The sequence below is a fragment of the Conger conger genome, chromosome 5, assembly GCF_963514075.1.
Source record: "Conger conger chromosome 5, fConCon1.1, whole genome shotgun sequence".
NCBI classification, from domain to species: Eukaryota; Metazoa; Chordata; class Actinopteri; order Anguilliformes; family Congridae; genus Conger; species Conger conger.
The window spans coordinates 16,558,713-16,577,726 of record NC_083764.1 but is presented as its reverse complement, the minus strand read 5'-3'; the positions used below and the strand labels follow the sequence as shown (position 1 = coordinate 16,577,726).

The 19,014-nt window shown below is 42.9% G+C and overlaps 1 protein-coding gene across 2 annotated transcripts in view; it reads left to right on the top strand.

Annotated features, from left to right (window-relative positions):
• ankrd6b (ankyrin repeat domain 6b) overlaps positions 1–19,014 on the top strand; it is a 31,161-nt gene that overhangs the window by 9,979 nt on the left and 2,168 nt on the right. Inside the window, exons 2-15 of one of the 2 annotated variants that reach the window (XM_061242187.1) lie at positions 5,921–6,207; positions 9,260–9,358; positions 11,031–11,129; positions 11,682–11,780; positions 12,822–12,920; positions 13,515–13,613; positions 14,195–14,293; positions 15,011–15,088; positions 15,373–15,477; positions 15,757–15,891; positions 16,307–16,480; positions 16,567–16,719; positions 17,175–17,288; positions 17,738–17,999. In XM_061242187.1, coding sequence (XP_061098171.1) covers positions 6,082–6,207; positions 9,260–9,358; positions 11,031–11,129; positions 11,682–11,780; positions 12,822–12,920; positions 13,515–13,613; positions 14,195–14,293; positions 15,011–15,088; positions 15,373–15,477; positions 15,757–15,891; positions 16,307–16,480; positions 16,567–16,719; positions 17,175–17,288; positions 17,738–17,999 — 1,741 coding nt within the window. In that variant the 5' untranslated portion in view covers positions 5,921–6,081. Of the gene's footprint in view, positions 1–5,920; positions 6,208–9,259; positions 9,359–11,030; positions 11,130–11,681; positions 11,781–12,821; positions 12,921–13,514; positions 13,614–14,194; positions 14,294–15,010; positions 15,089–15,372; positions 15,478–15,756; positions 15,892–16,306; positions 16,481–16,566; positions 16,720–17,174; positions 17,289–17,734; positions 18,000–19,014 lie in introns of both variants that reach the window. The other variant, XM_061242186.1, reaches the window with a different exon arrangement.

The window sequence follows — 19,014 nt, the reverse complement described above, 5'->3', positions numbered from 1 at the left end:
ATAAGTCTTTATCCAACTGCGACAGAATGGCTGCTGTCTTAATCCACTCCTGCCAGTGTTTTGTTTTAATATAACATGGAATTAACAAAGCATTAACAGTCATTCATCCTAATAACCAAACTGCAACTCAGATGCCAGATGACCAAATAATAGTATACTGTGCTATTTATGGATGGAGTATTTTAAAGTCCAGAAATGTATTTGATGGTTAATGCAAAATTGTTGCATTCAATGGAACAATGAATTCATCTCAAATGTAAAATACATGATTTCAAAAGAGTCAAGGCTGTGACTTCTATCTTTTGTCGGGAGTGAAGTGGTGTGTCACAGCAGAGCATTGGTATATTTTATATTTGATTATTCTGTTTATTTCACCATATGAATCCTTGCATATCCTTCTCTGTATATTGACAGGATATGGGATAGATAGTATATGGCTACTCTGCTGTGTGAATGTGAAAGGGAGAAATGAGGAGTGTGTTCAGTAGTTTTTGATTAGACTCCAGAGACCTGATTGGACATGATCCTTCCTTTCCATCTCCAATCTGAACAATGAGGGTCTGCAGGAAGCCCTGTTTTCAGTATTTTGCTCATTTCCTCTGAAAACAGGGTGGCTGTAGTATCTGTTGGGGTCAGAGGTAAAGATCAGTCTTCTGTGTCCTGTTTCCTTCTTCACAAATGAGCCGTAGATGGCAATAGAGAAGACTAGCCAAAGAACATACAAAACTGCGAACAAAGTGTGAAATTTCCAGCAATGCAGATCACAATTGTTTTTATTGTTGAGGTTCCAAAGTATTTCAGGTGCATGGACTGTACTACAACACTGCAATACCTTGATGCTGCCTGTCACGATTAGGCAACAGTTCTGAACGCAAGTCGTTTTTTGATAGACCAGAAATATTGAAGAAATAATTTGGGGTGGGGTCGGTCGTGTAGAACCTTGCTGTCCTTTGGCCCTCCGTCGATCAGATGGGATCAGGATTAAAGACTCCGTTCCGGGATCCACGGTTTAATCTGTGCGCTGATTTATGCACTTGCAATCTCCCTCTTTAATCCCATTAATTGGAGCTGCACATGCATTGTAAGGAGGCTGGCTGGAGAGAGGGAAGGAAGCCCAACGCTAGCGTGTTCCTTCACACCCGTATAGTAGAGACAGGACTATATGACCTGCACTCATCCTGTCGTGTCTTGGCCACATTTTTATCCTGGCAGTTGTTTTGCTTTAAATACGCAAGCAATTTAATCCCCTTGAGATAAAATCCCGTCACAAATCCAGTTGTACTCTGTGTTCTAATTCTCCTGAGAGCTCAGGGCGCGTGGATGGTATTTTTGAGGGTTTCGTGTTCAGACAGAGCTTCTGAAATGTTATCTATGAATATAGAACCCGTCAATATGGTACTGCATGCTTATCAGAGTAATTTGCTTTGAATAGTGCTGTGTCAAAAAACTACTTCTAAAGTGCTACAGCTTTGATAGAGCCCAGGTGCATGCACCCATCCTGAACAAGTGATACAGTCTGCCTTCATATTAGGGGACATCCATTTTCTGTACTGTTTGTTCTCTGGGATTAGACCCTTTTGAAATAAACCAAGGAAACCATGTGCTATTGATGTGCATTCGACCATAGAGTATAATTAGATAGCTCATAACAATCATAATTGCCACATGCCATCCTGGCGCCCCTGCCACAGGAGACGACCGAAAGTCCTTAACTGGGAATTTAAACAAGTGACATCGTCTGGGAACTGTACTAACTCAGTTTGCATGCTGTGTTGTGGACCATCTTTGACAGACAGATTTCATGTCGATGTGAGATTTCATTCCTCTGAGTGAGTGTGTGAAATTCCCCTTCCGTCATATATGGACATCCGTCAAAGAGAGATTTGTCCTCCTCTTGGTTGATTTGTCATTAGCTGACAGGATTCCATGGATTACATTTGCAGCACAAAATAACTGAACAGAATATTACCCTCCCTTTGAAGAATGGCATGAAATGCACTAACTATGAACAAGTGCTGACTTGTGAGAACATACAGTATCTGAAGGCAAAAGTGTTTTTAACAACTGTACAACAGGTATTTCCCTTTAAAACAGCGGCTCACAAACTCAGAGCTGGGGACCTCTGTGTATGCTGGTTTTTCTTACAGCTAATCCCTTGCTCAGCTAAGGTTTGTGAAATTTCTTTTTCCTTAAGTGATGCTTAAGGAAGCATCATTATCATTAACGTTATCATCTACCAAATTATTACTTTTAGTGCCCATAATTTCACAAATTAGGAGCCCATTGTTTAGCTCAGACTTTAATGTGACCAGTTAAACATTTAAGTCTGCAATATAGCACAATGTGAATCATGATACAATGCCAGCATTGCCATTTCTGACTTAGTGTGGCTTAAAAATTGAAAGCATTTAAGGAAAATGATCAGCTCGTTAAAATTCTGGAATTGCATATTGTGGTTTGTAGGAGCAAGTTTGAGAAGCACTGCATTAAAATGTGTCCATTTTCCAGAAAGCAGAACAAAAATCAGAATAGGCATTCTGTTTATATTTCAAGTATACCTTTATAGTTTTCTATAAGTTATATCTATGTGGTTTCAGGTTGCTTCTTCTAAAATTTACATTTCAACCCTGCGGTTCTTCCTCAACACCCTTGTGCTCACCCTAGCACAACATATATATGCAACGCAGTGTAATATTTTTGTCTTGACCTCTATTCCGCAGAAGCGAAATGCTGTTTCTATTCAAAGGATCATTATAATATGTCTGGCCTCTGATCACCCATCCAGTGTCAGCTTTACAGCACTCCAGGGTGCATGATTCATCGGACATTATATAAACATAACTGCCAATATTTTAAGCAGAGGTACTGTAAACATATTGTTAATGGCAATCAAAGGCGCATTTCAGACTTAGGTCAGTAACCCTGTGATACTGGCCAGCATTCCAACGTCCGACCGTCTGGTGACACGGGCAGTCTTCCTGTCAGTGTTCCCAATGCCAGAAGAAAACAGTTTGATTCAATTCATTTGTTAAACTTTCTTAGTGCCCTGGCACTGACACAGTAAATGTGACCTACCCATCAGTCGCACTCATTGTTGCCACCTAGCTAGTGGTCTCTTCTAAAATGTGTTTTGTCAAACTGCTGCTTCCTTTTACACAGCAGTCCGAAAGTTGACCTTGTAGAGACATGAGTTTTAGGAAGTAAATACACAGTCAGTAATAAGGGTACAAATTTAGTTAGTTGAAAATGTACAAATGCTACCCTAGAGTTAAAATTGCGCCCCTAGCCTGCAAAAACCTTCTCATTTGTACCCAACCAGAACATTACTGTACTTTCAGGGTACATTTGGGAAAATCCTTGAAGGAAAATTTTTTACCTCTACTGTCATTTTATTTCTGACAACTTAAGCTGCTTGACTGTGGGCAGTCAATTGACCAGTAGTGACTTAAGAGGCACAATTGACAATTCCAGATTGGGAGAGAAATGGCCAGGCCATCTTACACCAGCCACCTGAAAGAATATTACTCCGTGCCCCCCTTTTTTAATACAACATGTGGGCCATATCTGGTTGTGGGGGCCCCCCACTAGCTGTGGGCCCGAATTTAATTGTCACCACCTTTCACCTCACTAGTGATGGTGCTGGGTAGTGGCATAAACTAAACTGCAGTGTGTGGTATTTCAGCAATGTACTGTAGTTATGGCAAACCCCTCACATTCTGAGATCTGATCTGGTGTGTTTCTGTCTAATGCTGCAGTTCAGAATGTTGGAAGCTTTATGGAATGTAGCAGCCCTCTCTCTATGTCATTTCCATTAGTTACTCTATTTTGGGAGATACAGCACCATAAGTCATTTATGGCAGCTTGTCTCTGGATAGCTACTGAAAAATTGCACACTCCCTGAGTGCAACTTGTCATGAATGGTTTTGGTATTATGGTTAGCCTTTATTCTGAGTTTACTTAGGAGTCTAGCTTCATTACGTGCTCTGGTTTTTTTCAGTTTCAAGTAACTGACAGTGACAAGCTATTATTCAGGGTTAAACAGCAATGCTTGCCCTCCTCGCCCAGGGCAAGTAAAACCAGATGTCAGACAAGTATAACTACCCAGCCACTTGTCCGTCTGGGAAAGTGACCATTCAGGGTTATTTAAAAATTCAGTGTGTTCGTATCTCCTTTTTGGCACCACCAGAGTAAGTAAGCACATCAAGGTTGTGCACGAGACAGAAACAAGGTTACAAGACATAGTGAAAGTGCAGTGTCAACTTGTAAATTAACTCTCTAAAAAGAATCTGTTTATGTACAGCCTCTAGAAGCTGCTTAAGAGTTACTTTTAGCCTGTTTACTTGTTTTGGATCACAAACCCTTAAATGCCCCCTATACCAGACATTGTAAAGCTGGTCATTCACCAGAAACTGATGGCAGTAGCCAAAATACTCTTCACTGACCCAGACAGTGTTTATGTGCAATTAAAAACATTCAGTGAAACTGAAATAATATTTACAATATTTGAACCTTGTGACTGATAACATCTCTTTAATTGAAAGGCAAAATCCCATTGTGCTTTGATTGATTGAGAACAGTGCATTATTCAGCGAGAGGATTAGAAAGAAGCGATGGCAGGGCGCAGGAAAAGGAAGTATGTCTGTGAGCGGGAAGATGTCAGGTTGACAAATGTGACAAGCGGTAATGGAGGTGAAGGTTTGGGTAAGAGTATCCCATAAAGCCGACCTCTTCCTATGAGTCACCGTGCCTGCGGTTAGACCACAAAAGCCACGAAACCACAGCTGCCTGCTTAGCAGTGGGGCTTTCCTGCGTGTGGCTGGAATTGTGCTCACAATCAAGCCTGTGAAGGTATTTCCTTCACTAATTTGCCAATTGAAACAAATAATTTGTATGCACCAATATTGCACACAGGCTTAGTAAGAGTGTCAGAAACATTTCTGTTTATTTTAATCTATGTTCTTTATGCAATTTGAAAAAGTTAAAGTGTTATAGACTTAACATAGGTTTTAGCATGATTGGTGCAGGCTGTGTACTCTGAAGTTTAAATAATGTACCCGCTGGCCATTTGAGAGTAATTCAAATGAAGCAATGGCTATTGTTCATTGCTAGGAATATGCATCAGGAGGTTGCAACAGAACATTGCCTCGGGGTCTCTTCGAAGAACGGCAGCCAATCAGTGCGAAATACAGCTCACGTAGTTCACGTTCAACTCTTGGAGCATTAGGTTCTTAGGAATGTTAGGGAAACTGTGAGAGGATTGGATTTGGTGTGCTGGGTGCAAGTGCTTTTGGATGCCCTCAGTGCAAATGATATAAGGTCTACATTAATATGCAGTGCAAGTACAGTTAGCTATGGCACATGCATGTTCTGTTGGCATGTTAGTATTATTCCTATGTGATATGTCTTTAATCCATATGAAGAAGTATTTAGCCATTTATTTGCAGTGACTTTGATTGTTTAGTGGAAATGTGTAATATGGGAAAGTTAAACTAGGCCAAGAGTGTTGTCGGATGAACCAATTATTTGAAACTCAAGCTTGTAATGCTTTTGAATTGCTGTGTTCTTGGTTTGTGTGGCTGAACCTTTTTCCAGGGATTAATTTTTAAATCTCTGGCAGAATTAGTAATGCGCTTCAGGCTCCACTTAGATATGCATGTGTAATAACTGATAAATTAACCAGCTAGTACATTTTCAAAGAGCATCCTTAACCTCCCTTTAAGCCAGAATGTGGCATTTTCTTCATAAGGTCAAGTTCCCATGCCCCAGGCTCTTTTCGTACACTGCCCTGCCAGTATCGACCCGATCCAGGGAATCCTCTGGGCATTGATGATGCGATACGACACATCGGTTTGTTTCCCCTCCGGCTGCTGTTTCCTGTTCGGGCAGTGCTCACGGGCACACGTTTCCCGCTCCGTTCCAGGTCTGATACGGAGGACGGTATGGAGCGGGGAGCTCTGGAGCTGTAGCCAGCCGAAAACTCCATCTCAGACGGACATGAGGTAGCCCGTCTCAGCGGGAACCCCCCTTCCCCTCCCCGGCGTGGCACATCTGGGAGACGTCCCCCCTCGCCTGCCCTGATTCATGAGCCAGCAGGATGCCACTGCGGTGCTCGCGCTCTCCGAACGGCTCCTCGTAGCGGCGCTCAAAGGACACGCCGACAATGTGGTGCAGCTCATCAACAAGGGCGCCAAAGTAGCCGTCACCAAGGTAAGGGGAAGAACTTAAAAACAAAAACCTGTACATACTGAGAGGAAAAGGTGTGCAGTGGGTAAGGCTGGTTTGTAGAAAAAGAAACAAACCAGCCTTATCATTTGGTGTTACAGTAAATGTTCCGAAACACAAAAATGATGATGGATGTCAAACCAAAGAAACAGGAAAACAGTAAAAATGTACTGTATGTCTTCACTAACTTGCGTAACGTCTGTGATTATGTGCTGCACTAGATGGATAGTGCATGACTGCCTATGGCTCACTCCACCTGAGCGATGGAAACAAGAATGTTTTCGATAACGAGGGCAGTGAGCATGAGCAGACATGCGTGACTTCTGCATTTGTGTTGTCATTACATAATTATCCAACAGGCCAGGCATAAGGTTAAAAGCCCACTGTTGATTCGCTGATACTGAACAGTCCCATATAAAACAGCTCTGTTTCAGCGGATTGCAGGATCTTGAGTTCAATAAATAATGTCATTTATTTTACTGGCCAAGCTCACAAGCAAAGTTTGGCTCAGTAGTACTCTAGACCTATGCTGCTATCTGCTTAATAATAAAATATGTACAAGTTTAATCTTGTACAAATATAAATTGCTACACTTTTCCTTCGTAAGTTGACATCTGAACTCATCTGCATCTTCCATGAATGTGGAAACTTGATTGCAGTTTGTTTGGCCAGTTAAATGTGGCTTACTGATAACAGCCCCTGAATTTAATATTGTGCACCCAAAATAAATATGCTTTAAATCAATGCATGTGATGGCAAGTGCTGATCTATTTTTATTCATATATTAACCATATTATGACATGTTAAGAATGTTAATACCCCAATGGCAGAATTTAGATTATAATACTATATTTCTTCTTCTAACATTACACAGTCTTTGTATAGCCTTGGTTTTCTTTTATTGTTGCCACAAGTACGGTCTGACACAAAGAGAGATAAAATGAAAAGAAACCATTCAGGAACATTGAGAACAAGTATAAACCAGCAGAAACTACTTCATTTAGAAGGATGAACTGCTTTATAGCCATTAAATGACACTGGATACTAAAAACAGGAATGCGCCATGCCATTTATATGGTGCTGATACTTTTGAGATTAATTTTTTTGGATATGCTTTTCGCTTGAGTCAGGAGTAGGCAATATTTATGTGGTGCTGGAATTTGATACTCAGGTGTCACCCATAGGGTACTTTTAGGTTTTTGAAAAATGAGCCTGCTGTTTGTTTTACTTGACCCTGCATACACTATAGGAAGCAGGTCTCCTGTTGCCCCAGTCTGCTGTCTACAGGTGTGAAAAGGAACAGCTTTTAATGAAGATAAACTACAGGCATCCACACAGACCTCGGTATCTGACTCGGATCTTTGCATTCTTTCGCAGAGTTACAGGCCTTGTCCTTGTGCACTGAAACGTGACACTGAAAGCACAGACGGAGGTCTTATCCGAGCCACATAAACACACTCCCTCAGCACGCTCCTACACAAAACACGGCTAAACATAGGCCTACCGCCGCGGCTCAAAGATGCTCTGCTTCTTTTGACTGAACTAATGCACGGCAAAATGAAAGTATTAACCGGAAAGGCTTTAGTCTAAACTATTAACAGTTTAATGTGTGCACAGAGCGTAAGTGCCATGTTTGTCCAGCCATTATGTTAAATATTGTTAAATACGTCAAAATCTTTAAGAAGCAGCCAGCTCTCCTGCTATTTCAAGCTTAGATGTTTCATGCCCATCTGCATCCAGTCAGGAAACGCAGTCATATTTCATGTGTTGGTTTTGGCCAAAATCCCTGATAAATAGTTAGTCTGGGAACACAAGGGGTGCATTTGGGCTTGAACCTGGCAACTGCCATGTCAGGAAGATTTTGGGGGGTGTCAGAGGCTGAGTTGATGGAGGTCACCCAAAAATACAGGCCTCAGCCTGACATGGCCCTCCTGTCCCGAAAGCCCGGCCGTCTGCGGTTGCTGGGAAACAGCAGTCTGCCATCCTGAATGGGTTCACCTGAAACGGGTCTGTGGCACTTTTCCAAGCGAGGCCAAATGAAACACGACTCTCGCCATTCAGGGCTGCACCCACTAACGGCATCAGTCTCTGGTCCAGGTTTGGGACCTGAAGAGGGAAGCTTACACTGTACATGGAGTGTGACAATAGGTCTTAGCACGGTGCTCCCTCCCCTTGATCAACAGCAAGTCCCTAATTAGACAGCAGTAATCAAAGCAAACAGTGATTAAATATGACTGGCAGCAGTGTTTCGGGAAACAGGTTGACGGCGGGGCTAGCTCTCAGTACAGACATTGGGTTTCATTATGTATGTAGGAAGCAAAGTTCTTTGAATGTCATTAATAATCATGCCAGCGGGGGCATTAAAAGATTTATTCAGGAAAGCTGCCAAGATATGTGTGGACTGAATTCATCGGTAATTATACTTGGCTGTTGTGATTGGCTTCAGCTTATTTAGATTGTGCCTTTTGTATTAGAACACAGCGTGTATTGCCTGATTGTTATTAAAATGTGCCTGTAGTGTATGCTTGTAGTCTGAGAGTGACATTTTTTAAAACTTTAAAATAAGTGAAAGTTTAATTTTCAGTAAAAACATTATCCAGTTTTCTAAATGCTGTGTAACACATTATTTATCTGGGGTTACATATGGGTGTATAATGTGTAATTATTACACAGTTCCTACTTCTTAATACTTTATCCTGAGGGTTTTTCTGAGTGGCAATGGACTGCTCTAAACATAAGAATTCTACCATCTGGAGATTACCCAATGGCCAATCTCTCTCTGGGTCAGATGTGTCACTGGGCTACAAAGGTTCCCTGTCCTTTTTGCAAACGCTGGATTAAACGTGTTTGTTTACTTCTAACTCATAATGCAAATGGATTTTGCGGGATGACAGCTTGTGCCAGGCTGCCCTGTCATGCTGACCTCGCTCATATGATACCTAACCTCATTGCCTTGTGACTCGACGGCTCCGCTAGCTAGCAGGTGCAGACGATTGTGACAGCCTGCCAATCGTGTGCGTGTGTTCTGTGTCCACAGTACGGCCGGACTCCCCTGCACTTGGCCTCGTACAAGGGTCACATCGAGGTTGTGCGCATTCTCCTGAAAGCCGGCTGCGACCTGGACATTCAGGACGATGTAAGTGGCGGACAGAGAGTCTTTCTCTTTTGGGATTATTCTTCGCTCAAGCTTTTGTTTCTCACTAACAGTCCAGTTAGAAAACTCATATGGACCATTGTTCTGTTTTCCTCAGCATTTCCTGTGCTTTGTGAAAAATTTAAATACTGCTTTGGTGACAGAAATATGCATATATATATTGACAGTATAGCTAGCGGGAATGCCAAAATGAAATGTGGAGGCTATTGAATGGTATCCTTCCTTTTTCTTTTTAATGTGCAAGAACTGCTTAGGAAACAAAACAGATTTGCATGAACACAATCCGATTTGCTGGTGCGTTGTGTAACCGCAGTGTGGTTTTCCTGCAGACGCCCTTTCATTTCTTAAAGAAAGGTTTGCTAGTAGAGTCATGACCTCCAGTGGCCTGGAGTGGGATTATTTTGACTGCCTGCTCCACGGAGCCAGCTCTCCCCTGCCCAGCCCCGCCGGGTTCACGTTACCCCTTCCGACAGCAGCCGCCCAAACCCTCCGCCTCTCCAATATTTTCTCTGACTGGTCACTGAGCCCCGAATCGGCTCCTACCGCGCCCCTGAACTTTAATGGGGAAGAGAGAGGTGGGGAACTGCATTGGAGAAAGGCTAGGAAGGAGCCTAGAAGATCAGAGAGATTGAAGGAGGTCAGAGAGCGTACCCAGACCGGGTGGAAATCACTCCTACTGTACACCGTTTCTCTCCGTCCTTCTCTCCCTCCCTCCTTCCTCTCCTCCCTCCCTCCCTCAGTCGCTGCATGGTTTCTGGTCCTCGGCACTGTCACGCCTTCGCTTTGAATGGCCAAAGCTCTGCTGGGAAATTGGCAAGTGCCATTCTTCTGCCATACCTACATTAACCCGGCCCTCTGGAGTCTCCGTGTCCTTCTCAGGAAATCATTTTGTCTGTCGGCAGAATTATCATTTATGGTTTCGCATAAATGAAGGCTGTTCTGAGACCTGAGGGACAGTCGACTCTCACTGCAGCTTTTTGTTTTAGCCGCCATTTGCCGGTGACAAACACGTTGTGGTCTTGTTCATTGCAGCCCTGTCTGTGTCGTAGTAGATTGTCATGATGGAGAAATTGTATAATATTTTTGTTGTGTGTGTTGTCATTCGGTAGAAACGGTGAAAGTTGTTGCTTGGCTAATTGTGCTCTCATTTTCATAATGAATGCACTTTTCTGTTCTGTAGTTATGGCATAAAACTAATTTAGTAGTATATCAGGGTGATATTAATGCAACATTATACACTCTCAGAAATAAGGGTATGAAAAGTGCCTAAAAAGGTACAAATGCTTGTTGCTGGAACAGTACTACATAAAATTGTACCCCTAGCCAACAATATAGATAGATATATATATAACAATATAGTACCGCTTTTGTACCCAGAGAGCATTTTGGAAAAATCACTTTATTTCTGACAGTGTATGGCACTGCATAGATTAGGCATGTGTATTGCAGTTATTGTGTATTGCAGTTTCTCAAATACTTTAACTGAGCATAGATAATTATAAACATTTAGACAAGCATCCTATGCTATAAACACTATATATATATATATATATATATATATATATATATATATATATATATATATATAAACGCCACCTCAGCATATTAAAAAGAGGGAATGATGGAATGTGCCATTGTGTGGTTGTTTTACCAGGGTGACCAGACGGCCCTTCACCGTGCGGCTGTAGTGGGAAACAGTGATGTAATTTCTGCTCTTATCCAGGAAGGGTGTGCTCAGGACCGTCAGGACAAGGTAAACACTGATAACGCACCAAACAGGACACGGTCAGCTTTTGCATAACATGCTGTAAATACAGGGTCAGAAACAGACGGCTTCAGTCAGGTTAGATTGGACCCCAGCTGGATCATACAAGGGGAATTTTTAAACCCAACGGGCGTGATGGAGTGTAGCGGACAGACGACAAGACAAACATGAAACCTACCGGCCAAACAGAGAGACAGCCATGTAAACCATTATCACAGCGACACCACTTTTACAAAAGCCTTGCTGAAAAAATACCTTTGGCCTGGTACAGTGGGGTCAAAAAATATTTGCCTAAAATTAATATTGATATAGGCTTCCATGCAAATACCAGCTACTGTACCACATCTCCAATACCTCATTAAAATCAGGTGTCCTCAGGATTGTATGGCAGTAAGCCAGAAAAAGCTTGCTTTCTGACACATGTTGGTTAGTGGGTTGGAAGTTGTGGGAGGACTAATCCCTCTAATATGTATTCCTCTTTATGAAAACTGTTTCCGATCACTGGACGTGGGGCAATGACGTAGTTCACTGTTTTTGTAGGATGGCAACACTGCTCTGCACGAGGTCTCTTGGCATGGATTCAGTCAGTCAGTCAAACTGCTGGTCAAGGCAGGAGCCAACGTCCATGCAAAAAACAAGGTGAGATCATCCTAAAACTAAACTAAAATAAATCCTGAACACACGTACTGTATATTGATATCACATGTTATGAGCAATGCTATAAATATTGCAGAATCTCTTGACTATTCCAAGAGTTTGGAGAAAACAATAGTGCCCTTTACAAAACATATTGTAAGAGCAGGATTAGTTGTCAGCCTGACACACATAACACTGAGCAGTAACATAGGGGATAAGTATACCGGTACAGTTTCAGCCAGTGAAATTACTTGATATCTCATAAAAGAGAGACACAACAAATGAAAAGCTCAAACTCAAAACACCCAAACAAAGGAAAGCCTACCTACGTTTTGGAGGCTGTCTTTAACTTTAAAGATGATCCCTCTACATACCAGAGGCCACGAAAGGAGACTTAGCAACTGAAATTAACAAGAACATAATACAGTAGGCTTACTCGCAGTCAGTTTCAAAATAAAAGCCTTCACACAGGACAGGTTTTCAGACCTTCCAAGATCATTCTCATACTTTCCCTTCGGGCAGTTAACACAGGCCATTTTCACTCAGATCCTGTACCTTTTACCTTTCAGATGGGCCTTTTATCTTACCCCTAAAGAGGGTTCATTGGCTACAGGTGTGTGAGAGGGGAGGCGTGCCTGCCAAGGCTTCAGCCGCACCCTTGGCACATGGCAGCCATTAACCACGGGGCTCCTCCTCATGCTGCAATATCTAGTCACATAATTTTTAGTGTGTGTGTGTTTCTGGTGTCAGAGTGAAATGGACTTCTAATAGCCACCTGTGCACCTGTTGACAGATCCTGAACACAGCAACTAATTTTGTTAATCTGATTCCATTTAAGACTTTGGACATAAGAATTACTCTTGTTACTCTTCTCGGTACATTTTCTGTGTATTTCCTTACACATCAAGAATGAGCCCTGGAACCATAAAGGCCTCAGGAGCAGAAGGAGCTGATATGTTGTATGTGTGTGGGGCTGATATGTTGAGTTAGCTGGTAATATGTGACTCTTGAAGCATCACAACTGCCATTTTCTCCCTCTATCAGGCAGGTAACACCGCCCTCCACCTGGCCTGCCAGAACGGGCATGCTCAAAGCTCACGGCTGCTCCTACTTGGGGGATCCAGGCCAGACAGCAAGAATAATGTGAGATTCCGCTCAATCCATTTTATCAAGTGTTCATTTTTCTGGATATCTCAAATATACTGTAATTGATGTTATATGTTGACATTACGTTGGTGTTTGTTCACAATTATTACAATTCACTACGATTTGTAAGTGTAATGTACAGCGTTTCCATTTGTGAATTTTCCTATAAACATATGTAAACCCATGGAATCCTTTGACAAATCTGTGACACAGCCTGAAATATTCACTCTGAGGATGGATACCGTTGACATTAATCTGCCACTAACCCAGCATGCAAAGTGAATTATCACAGTTCCCAGACAAAGTCAGGTGTTTAAACTCCCAGTTGAAGACTTTTCCTTTCCTGTTAGAAGCACCAGGTGGTAAATGGCAATTAGGATTAGGATCGTGTATTAAGCGTCTAATTATACTCCTTGGTCCAGTGCACCTCAATAGTGTAAGGTTCCCTGTTGTTCAGATTGACAATATTAGGGGAAAACTCCAGAAGGAATCAGGCCTGGGTGGTTGTGTTTTGTCTGCTTCCGGCATAGCGTGATAGACTGATGGCCACTGATGCTGATTTGAGCAGTGATAGCAACTTGTTTGTTTTAGGTAGGTGATACCTGCCTGCATGTAGCCTCCCGCTACAATCATGTGGCTATGATCCGGATCCTCCTGGGCGCCTTCTGCTCCGTCAACGAGAAGAATCAGGTCAGTGCGTCCGGCTGCCACATGGTGTCCACTTGTCATGGTAATTAGGGTGTCATTTACTCTGCCCTTTTATGGTGTCCAGGCCTATATACGACTGGCTGATGTACGTACTGTACGTAAATATTTAATCTAAATAAATACAGTGCAAATACATATTTAGAAGTGTATATTCCAGACTGGCAGTTTCACTGTGTTATTTATTTATATTTTGCTGAATTATGATTCCTAGCCTTGGACTATATGACTTTATATGCTATTTGTAGAAAAATGTATTGTCTATATGTGCTGGAAATGATTAGGAGCAGAAATAATATTCTAAATATGCTTGAAATCATTTGAATGATTTTTCACAGCACAGAGCAGGTGAAACAAACAAATATTTCTATGATAAGGTTGTCGTCAGTCCTGTTATAACAGTCTATTAGCTAACACTGATTATCACTTACATCTTGAATAGTCCCATTATCAGGTTAAACTTGTCCCTTTGAAGTTTATACAAACTAACATTATGTAACTGCAGATGATAGCGCAGAGAGTGATAAATGCAATTGAGCGCTGGACGTTTTCGTTGTTTTGAATAGGCCGGCGACACTCCCCTCCATATCGCTGCTTCCCTGAACCACAAGAAAACAGTCAGACTCCTCCTGGAGGCTGGCACTGACAGCACCATCAAGAACAATGTGAGTGCCGGTGGGGTGATCTTTAAAGTTTAACGTTCAGCGAGAGTCATGCTCTGATGGAGCGTGTGTGCCCCTGGCCGTTTGGCTTGGCCAGTATCCTACATTTGAGTGCTTTATTTCACTTTGTTATGAGGAGTGGTACTGCTGACATTTAGAAGTACAACTGCGGCGTTGGCCTTCTGCCCAGTATGGTTCTTTCCCATGTCTGCCGTGGAGCTGACATGTCTCAAGTCATGAGAGTTAAATCAAATGCTAATCAGTCCTGATTTAAAACCATGCAAGGCCGGCAACAGCCTTTATTCTCCTCTTCTGAGATTAATTATTGACAGGAATACAAACAGACCTTAGTCTTAAGAATACAAACAGACAGTCAGCTTATCAAGGCTGTTGGCAGTACTCATATTTCTCTTTCTCATTTATATACAATGTGTCAAATTCCTTCGCTCTCGGAGTGGAACAGACCTTCCACAAAGTTATATGTCTTGGCAGAATGTTAATATTGAAAGTTATTCAATGATGTGATGAAAAGGATTTTGTGAATCTAGCAATGTACATGTCTATGTGTGTAAATTGAGGTACATGTGCTGGCTGCCTAGTGTGTTTCTTGTGAAGATTCTGCTTGTAGTGTTTGAGTTTGTGTGTTATTTCACATCAGATGCTGGCTTGTCTTGCTGATACAGTATGACTGTGTGTGTGTGTGTGTGTGTGTATTTACAGGCTGGTCAGACTGCACTGGACCAGGCTAGAGAACACAACAATCCTGAAGTGGCTCTGCTCTTAGCTAAAGCCCCTCAGGTCAGTACACAGCCACACCTGTCAACTGCGTTTTTATTGCCATTTCATCATGTCCGGCTGTGTCTGTGTGGCCAGACAGACATTCGCTACTCAGTGAATTTGTGCTGGGTCAATATTAGTCTCTCACCAGAGCTCTGTATGCTAGGGGCTGTATCCCAAGGGGCTGCCAGTCAGGAATTTTTGATCAAGCTAATCTTTAAGCAGGAAATATCTCAGCCCCAGGAAACTGTGGCCATGTTTCATGGCGTGTGTTACACATTTCTGCCTCTTCCTCCGTTACCCAGGTTCAGAGCTTCACCCGGGGCAGGAGTGTGAGAGAGCGAAGGGATAAGTGGAAGGCAGAGGGTCGAGCGCAGTCTGTCCCCCGGGACGAGGTGCTGCCCAGCAAGGTGAGGCAGCAGCCTCCAGTGTCCCCTGACCCAACCAGAAATAACCTCACTCTGACCCCAGACTTACTGCGGAATATTTAAATAAAACACATAGTCAAGATATTACAACACTTTACCATATGTAGGCAAATTAATAAATAATTTAACTTATTTCTGATAAGCTGTAATACATTATTATTTATTTGATTTTTTAAATGTGATGCTCTGAAGCATATCTGCAATAGGATGTTCGATAAAGTTGATTGGTGCGACTGAATTTTCCTCGGGCGTCTCCAACAGGAGAGCGTTTCTGCGGCCGATGAAACCCACAGCAGTGACTATGTGGGCCGCAGACAGGGCGAACGCCCGAGAGAGCCCACAGAGAACAAGGGAAAGAGCCCCGCCAAGAAGAACAAGAAGAAACACAAGGAGAAGGTACAACACCCTGCTGTATAATCCAGCTATGCCAGCTTGACCAGCTGGAAAATTGAGCTGGTCTAGCTCGGTATGAACTGGTTAACCAGCTAGTGCTGGTAGCTTCAAAACCATAAACAGTTTTTTTCAGCAGGTCACATCTGACGAGGTGCTCTGCTGTTGAGCACAAGTCACTAAGTCATTGATTTTGTTTGATAGCTGAAGGAGCTGTCATTTCACAGCTGATGTTGGATTGATTGCAGTAAATTCCATTTCCATTCTGTCAGAATTTAAATTCAGTTCATCATTAGTACAGTATAGGAGTCTTTCATCTCATTCATTGAATTTCACTTCAGTGCCTGAATAGACTGCATTTAAGTGCAACTGACCAGCTGTGGCAGAGTGATGTCATGTGAACATTTTGATGTCATTGCAGCCCTCGCTCTCAGAACCCCTCAGCCAGAGGGATAACAAGCACAGTGAAGCTGCTCCCAGGAAGAACAAGCAGCACGCTTCCACCATTCCAGCTCCCACGTCCCAACCTCCCCACTGCTACAAGGCCTATCAGCTGTACACACTCTACCGGGGGAAAAACGGCAAGATCATGCAGGTGAGCACAGACCATGGTTGCTGGCTATGACTGTGCGCTGTGGGCATCTTTGGGTCGCCTCTCACACGAATGCTCGCCCGTCACAGGCTCCCATAAATGGCTGCCGCTGTCAACCGCTCATCTCCAAGCTGGAAAACCAGCTGGAGGCCACCAAGGAGGAGATGCGGTCGGAGATTCATACCGTCCAGGAGAGGATGAATAGCAAACTGGGGGAGCTAGACCGCAAGAGCAAGCATCAGGTACGGTCAATAAACCCACCGTCTCCTTTCATTGGTTACTGCCAGAAATACAGTGCTACCTCAAGCAGCCATCTTATACAATAGTAGTGGTGCTTCAACTTGGGGTAGGTGAGGAACATATGCTCCCTGTTATAAGCATGTCATTGCAAATGTAAATTTAACAGATTGAATTTGAAAATACCTGATTGTGTAAACTAAAAAGGAAACGGCTGGCAAACCAAGGATATTACTCCTGATCGTATTCTACAGTTCTGTAAACAGCTGCCCATTTGAGCTTACATATAATGTATTTACACATAATCTGTTAGAGCATAAATGGTAATGGCGAGTAGACCACGATTACGGAACAGTTTGGTTACAATTTTGCAATGGCTATTGTATTAAATAAAGAAGTGTTTTAAAACGGGCTGTTCCAATGAGCTCTGAATCTATTAACACTGTTCTGCTTTGAGCAGATCAAAGCACTGGATAAAATCACGGTGGAGAGGGTGTCGGCGGAGCGGTCTGAGTGCCTCCATCGAATCGACCAGAGGGCCATGCTGGAGCGACTGGAGGGAGAAAGAAGACAGGTAATGCACAGCACTCCGGTTCAGCATCGCCCCTCTTCCTGGAGATCGACCTTCCTTTAGGTTTTCTCTTCATTTCAACCATAATTCGACACACCTGATTGAACTAAGTTGTCACAAGCTGTTGAAAGAGGTGTGCTTTTTTAGGAAGGAAGTGACAATCTACTGGACCGCAGCCCTGCATTACAGTCACTGATGCGTCAATACACTAGGTTTAAAATGATCATTTCTAATATGATAGAAAGTATGGCAACAGGAATACTCTCGAGATTATATATTGTGCTCACTATATTGGTATTCAAAGTAGCATACATAAAACCAAGTATAAGTTTTCACTGCTGAATTTTTTTTGTCATGTTCAGTTCATGTTCGCGATTCTTCAAATGCGAAGCTATTCTGCACTTCTGTGAGGTGCTAAACCCTCTTCCCCTCTTGCTTTGTCCTTCAAGCAGGCCTCAGTGGTAAACGACCTGAAAAACTGGTGCTTGTCCAAGATCCAGAACATCGAGGTGCGCTTCACCGGGGACGGCCGGAACTCCCGGCAGCGCCAGGCCCCGCATGCGAATGAGGCGGCCCCAGACGGGGGGCTCTTTGCAGAGAGCACCTCCCCTTTGCCCCCCCCGAGCCCGGCCAATGGGGCCCCTGCTTTGGAGGGGTCCAGCGCAGAGGCTTCAGGCCACCATTACTTTGTGGTCCAGGTGGACAGCTCTCCAGGTACAACACGCCTGCTGCGCGACCACTCTTCTGCACCACTTCACACGCAAAGCGCCGTTATGTAACGTCAGTGATTACGTCATCACACAAACAAGGTCATTCTGAGATCATATCCACTCTTAGGCACTGTTGGGGTTATGATTAAAACAGGACATAATCAGGGCAATTTTCCACCTTTCTCATGGCATTCTGCCGTGCCACATGCCCCTTGGATCACTCCTTGTGATAACTTCATGTATTATGTGTGACAAGTTAATTACATGCAATGTATTATGCACAGTGTGTAGTCCGTAAGTATATGGACTGTGCTACAATTTCTGTTCTTTTGGCTCTGTTCTCCAGTATATTGGACTTGAAATTAAACAATGAATATGAGGTTAAAGTGCAGACTGGCACCTTTAATTTGAGGCTATTTACATCCATACTGGGCAATCCATGTAGGAAACTAGGAATTATATGCCTTTTTATACAAAGTCTCCTAAGTCAATTTAAAGGTGACACTTTAACCTTCATTTCAAACTTTATTTTACCTGCACTCAGTGACCACTTTAGTATGTGTTTATTAGACTTATTATTTAGACTTATTGGTCTTCTGCTGTTGTAGCCCAACAACTGAAAATATTTGGTCTTCAGAGAAGCTCTTCTGCATACCACCTGTCAGCTTGAACCAGTCTGGCCATTCTCACCTTTTCCCATTAACAAGGCATTTTCACCCACAGAACTGTCGCTTCATGGATGTTTTTTATTTTTCTCATCATTCTCTGTAAACTCTAGAGACTGATGTGCATGAAAATTCCAGGAGAGCAGCAGTTTCTGAGATACTCAAACCACGCTGTCTGGCACTAACAATTATTCCATGGTCAAAGTCACTTAGCTGACATTTATTCACCATTCTAATGTTTGGTCTGAACAACAACTGAACCTCTTTACCATGTCTGCATGTTTTTATGCATTGAGTTGCTGCCACATGATTGGCTAATAAGCATTAACAAGATGGTGCACAGGCCTACCTAAT